General features: G+C 43.7%; 1 protein-coding gene across 1 annotated transcript in view; it reads right to left on the bottom strand.

The window, feature by feature from the left end:
- LOC119419441 (ras-associated and pleckstrin homology domains-containing protein 1) overlaps positions 1-6,104 on the bottom strand; it is a 70,528-nt gene that overhangs the window by 23,329 nt on the left and 41,095 nt on the right. Inside the window, exon 10 of the mRNA XM_037686744.1 lies at positions 168-245. Coding sequence (XP_037542672.1) covers positions 168-245 — 78 coding nt within the window. The remainder of the gene's footprint in view (positions 1-167; positions 246-6,104) is intronic.

Raw genomic sequence — 6,104 nt, 5'->3', positions numbered from 1 at the left:
TGTTGACCACAGCTGTTATTGACTGGAGCTTTCATACGTGGAGTGACACTGACCTGACCCAGAAAACTGTTTCACACATGTGATGTCAAGCACATGCACACGCACACACACGCACACACACACAGTATAAACATTATAATCAGATGTAAGTTTTGAAGCTGACCTACCTTCTTCACCTGTGCCTCCTTGATCTTCTCCAAGGCCACTCGAATACTCTCTGCCTTGAACTTGGCAGCCTGCTCCTCCTACACACACACACACACACACACACACACACAGACACACACACACACACACACACAGACGCACACACACACACACACACACACACGTGTTAACCAGGAGGGAATCCAAACCTGCGGCGCTCGCAGGGCTGCTCCACCTGCATACCTGAGCCCTCCAGCAGGAAGTCATGGTGGATCCTGTCAGACGAGTTTCTGCTTCACATCAAGGTAAAAACAAAGTGGGACCTCAGTCAAAGTCAGGGTCCAGTCCAGTTCCTCGTGTCCTTACAGGTTAGTCCCAGAACCCGTGGTCCACAGAGCCCACAGAGTGAGAAGACATCCTGAGCATTTCTCTGCTTCTGTTCATTAAAAGAACCATATTTTCCATGCGAGCAGCACAAAGAGCCTGAACGAAGTCGTGTCCCACCGAGTGATGACGCACAGCTTCAGCAGGACCACTGAGGTCCAGCAGAGGAGGACCAGCACAGGATCAGACTGTGGCACAGCTCAAACGCACAAAAAGGCGAACCGTCTGACACCCACGACCTAAAGCCATCACGTTGGAACGCATCGATTCACAGAAAGACTGTCCCCCTCCCTGGTTCAGAGACGGAGGACCCAGAGGGAGGGAAGGAAGGTTATCTGGGCTGAGGGAGGGGCTTGTTGCCGTGCACTGATCTCTTTATCTTAATCTGTCGTGCCTATGACCACAGATGAGAGTTGGAACGTAGATGGACCAGTAAATTCAGAGCTTTGTCTTTCAGCTTAACCTTTTTTTCACCATGATTGACAGGAGCAACACTCTCATCACTGCAGACAAGACATTCCATCAATCCTCTTGCTGTCACTTGTGAACAAGATGCCCACATACATGAAATCTTCTGTTTGAAGGAAAAACTCGTCCCTGATCCAGAGAGAGCATTCAGTCTTTTCCCAGTTGAGAACCATGGCCTCGAACTTAGAGGAGCTCACTCTCATCCCAATCCAAGGTCTGAAGGTGTACTGAAGACACCAGAACATCATCTGCATACAGCAGAAATGAGACCCTGAGGTTCCCAAACCATAGCCATCCTCTACTAGACTGCACCTTCAGATCCTATCCACGAACACCACAAATAGGACCAAGGACAAGGGACAGCTCTGGTTGAGTTCATCCAGCATCAGGAACAAGCTTGACTGTGAGCCAACGATGAAGACTCTGGTTTGGTTCTTAAGAGTCCAGACAGCCCTTATAAATGATCCTGGCACCCCCTACAGGAGCACCCCCCACAGAACGTCTCGTGGGACATGGTCATAAGCCTTCTCCAGATCCTATTTACACGCTGGACTAGGTAACTAAACTCCTATGACCCCCCTCAGCAATTCTGCAAGGATGAAGATGTGGTCTACTGTTCCACAACCAGGATGGAAGCAACACTGCTCCTCTGGAATTGAACCATCATATCCCCGTTCACCAGCAGACAGCCAGAACAGAACAGCAGCAATTCTTGAAGCTGAAAACTTCTCATCCCCACATTCAACCTAAGCAGGACTTCCAGGAGACCGTCCTCAAGTACCGAAACAACAGACGACTATATAACTATAACAACTATATATAAAATATATTATCTGTCTGTCTGTTTGTCTGTCTATCGACGCTGTTCGGTTCAGTAGGCGGGGTGCCTTGCTTGTATAATGGTAGGGGAAACAACCTTACGACCTAGCTGTTTTGTTGTTCCTTCATTTAAATACAGATAGTTTTGGTGAAGCCACTGCTTAATGTTGGAAATACTGTCAATAAAAGAAGTTTGAAGGTTACTACTTCTAGGCTTCATGAGCAAATAAATCTGCAAGTCATCTGCATAACAGTGAAAAGAAAAGTGGTGTCTGTCTATAACTGATCCAAGTGGCAGCAGATCAAGAGAAAAAATGAGAGGACCAAGGATAGAGCCCTGTGGCACACCACAAGAAAGAGTAGAACTAAAGGACACAATGGCGAGTACTCTGATATTTTCCAGCATGAAATGATCTTGATTTAAAACTGACATTAGAGGTGGTGGGTGATAAGCATTAAGTACTGCTACACATGTACCAGTACTTATTACTTATTATAAGTATTTCTGGTTAAATACTTAAGTACTTTGTACTTAAGTACTTATTACAGTATTTCTGGTTAAATATTGGAACCAGCGTTTGTTAGCGTTTTAAATCTTAAATTTTATTTTTTTTAAATCTAACTCTCGTCACCAATGTGTTCAGAACCATATGGATCATTTCCTCTGGCTGTCCAGCTCTTTCCTGTTTGTTCCACTGTCACTTCCTGTTTTCATCTGAGAAATATTTAGAAACACGAAGATGAGTTCCTGTCCAGTGAAGATCAACAGGAGAAATGTGTCCCTCCTGTGCCACCGTAGGCTAAAATAAATAAATAAATCACACGGATGTGAATGACTGTAAACAGCAGGAGCTGGCCAGCAGTGTTTGTTTGTTTGTTTGTTTGTTTGCGTGTGTGTAATGCTGACACACACACACACAGCTGATCCCTGAAGTCTAAAATAAGAGCACATAATTGTGCCTTCAACCAAATCGCTGTTGCAGGAATTACACTGGCTCCGAAGCCCGTAATCTCCCTGCAATCTCAAACCCATCGCAGCCCCTCCCCCGCTCTAATCTGAAACAACAAATTGAAACAATCTTTTTTTTTTTAACCCTCAAAAAGCTCAGAGGGTTTTCTGTCTGAATGACAGACGTCCTAATCAGGTGCACATCCATCCATCCATCCATCCATCCATCCATCCATCCATCCATCCATCATCTTGACCCACTTCTTCCTTTTTGAGTCATGGGGTCACTGGTGCCCATGTCCAGCCATCACTGAGTGAGAGGCGGGGGACACCTGGACGATGATAGCTAAATTTAACAAAACAAATGCTCTAATTAGCAAAATGTGCTCAAATGAGCTAGATAGTAGCTCAAGGTACCAAAACAAATGTTAAAAAGATCCAAACGAATGCTAAAATGAGCTAAACAGACACAATAATTAGCTAGACAGTAGCTAAAAGTTCCTAAACAGAACCTAAACGAGCGAAACGTAGAAAACCAACTGGTAAATTCAGCTAAACTGCAGATGGTAAAACTATAGCTAACAGCTAAAAGCAACAAGAGAGCCAGGAGCTGAAGCTCCAAGACCACAGTTTTTGAAGGAACTGAAATAAATGTTTTGTGTTTATAAATGAATGTTCAAGTTAAATATAATAAAGTTAAATATGTTGGGCTAACTTTGTCCACCTGAGCTGAATGTTTCGCTCCCGTCTGCAGTGAGCCGACTCATGGGAAGGGTTGGTGATGTTCTTCCTGACACAACCTGGGCTCAAACCTGCAGCCTCAGGAATACCAGACCGCAGCACCGACCACTGAGCTACCCCACCCAAACATTTTAGGAATAAAGACGGTTTAAAACACGTCAGTTTGATGAAAGTACAAAGAGGAAAACAGTCGTGTGAATGATGAGACAGTTTTCAGAGGGAGGACGGTTCAGTCTGGTTGTTGAGAACTTCCTTCAGAAGACACGAGGCAGCTCAGCTGTCTGCCTGCTGCATTAGAGGTGCTGCCGCTCAGAAGCTCTGCTCGCCAAAGAGGATTGTCTCTGCACGTCCAATCAGACGGCCTCATCCGAGTCATCATCCAACACACACACACACATTAAGAAGCCTTCAGATTAAAAGCAGATGTTTCCAGATGCTGATAACACAGCCTGATATAAAGCCTGATGGAGTCGAGTCTTTAGATTAACATCAAATTACTGAACTCTAAAATCGTTTGTTTCTGTTTGGACGTGGAGACGAGGTCTTCAGCTGGAACCAGGACTGTAGCACAAAGTTCACCGTCTCTTCGTCAGTATCTCACACACACGATTTGTCCTCCAGCTTTTCTTTTTCATTAGGCTGATCCCTGTTCAGGGTCTCCACAGCGAGTCCTTGTCCTCCATCTCAATCTGTCCTCTGTGTCCTCACACCATCTACCTCCATGTCCTCTCTAACTGCATCCATATGTCTCCTCTTTGTCTTTTTCCTGCAGCTGCATTTCTAACATCTTACCAATATACCCACTGTCTCCTCTCTCTGTCATATTTCTTCTTGTCTAACGTCTTTCTTTGAACATCTTCCTGCACTTCTCTATTCCACCACCAGGTCTCCTGATCATCCATTCTCTGTCCAGGTGACACACCAAGTACCTTCCTACCTGTCTCTCTAATTACTGTTGCTGTGGTAGTCCAGTCATCTGGAAGCTCCTTCTTACCCCCCAGTTCTTCTTTTTGTGTGTTGGACGTTAAAAGTTAATAAAAAGAGTGAAGTATTTATTGCCCCATCATCTTATTGGAGATAAAAACATCACTGGTAATGTCTCTTTGATGGTGGGCAGAAGAACTAAAAATCATTTTAAATAATCTATTTGGTTCCAGGACTGGTGTCTGCCAGCAGCCCAGTCCTGTTCAGGAAACAACAACGTTGGCCCAACTGGTCCCAATACTAAGATTGACTGGCATCACTCGGTCCCTGAGCTCCATTACTACGACTGTCTGGGCTCCAAAGCCTCAGGACTGAACTGGATCCAGCAGAGCCACGTCCTCACACGTGTCCAAGACAAATAAATAAATCACGTAGAAATCAATTCAAAAGTTGTTTGTGTCTCTCAGTGGTCGGACGTGAAGCGTTTTTTAAAATCTTATTTTTCAAAATTATTTCTATATTTTTCTTGAACTCTACTCGTGGTATAAACTCTAAAAAAACACCGCGGAGCACCTGCTAATGGTGTCCTGCTCTGGGTGAAGACAAGAACATGCTGATGCTGCAGCCTGCATGCATGTGCAGCAGCTTTATAATAATGACAAGATGAGAGGTGGGACTCTGGTTCTGATTCTAGCGTGAGTCGAACTCGTCTCCACAGATTTTTACAGACTCTCAAATATAAAAGCAGAGCACCACCTAGTGAACCAATATAACAATAAAGTGCAGGGACGGGTAAAATGAAAAATAATTACTGAGAGAAATGCATTATTTTATGATAAATATGGGACTAAAAGTTGTATTTCAGTGTATTTTCATGGATGATTTTTTCCCCTCAGATACTAAAGTTACCGTCAGGTTAGGAGAGGATTTGAACAAATTCTGACAAAATTTAAAAAGTAGAAATAGTTTAAGGCTTTGTTAGAAAAAAAAGTTTATTGACTGCACTAAAATAAATGAATGAATAAAAAACAATCAAAAATAAACATGTGGCTGAGTTTTCCACCAGAAGTTCTTCCAAGGGTTAAGTCAAGAGGTTAATGATATATTTTGCTAACAGACACATAAACACACAGACATGCCTTTTCTCAACAGCAGGCGACCATCGTGCCATTAATGGCCCCGGGGTCATTAATGGAGCCGACTGACAGTTAGCTGAAACATGACTGGTCCCTTTCTTCTTCTGGGGAATCCTACAGAGGGTTCCTCACAGAAACACTGGTTCTCCTTGTTTGAGTTGAGGCAATAAAATCTGCATGTTTTACTTTACATCTAGTATTTTACTGGGAGTTCATGTGGCAAACCAACACAAAGTACACGTAGAAGGAAAATGGAGCAATATTTTCAAAATACAGTAGTCCCTCGTTTATCACCGGGGAGCCGTACCCCGAAGTCACGCGATAAGTGAAAAACTGCAAAGTATGAATAGTAGTACAAGTAGTATGTAGTTTATATATACTGTATATATATATAGATGGATGGATGGATGGATGGACGGACGGATGGACGGATAGATAGACAGACAGACAGACAGACAGACAGACAGATAGATAGATAGATAGACAGATAGACAGACAGACAGACAGACAGACAGACAGACAGACAGACAGACAGA

Source organism: Nematolebias whitei, chromosome 13, assembly GCF_014905685.2.
Source record: "Nematolebias whitei isolate Nwh7 chromosome 13, NemWhi1, whole genome shotgun sequence".
NCBI lineage: Eukaryota > Metazoa > Chordata > Actinopteri > Cyprinodontiformes > Rivulidae > Nematolebias > Nematolebias whitei.
Note: the sequence above shows the minus strand (reverse complement) of the source record. Positions and strands in the feature narration are given on the sequence as shown.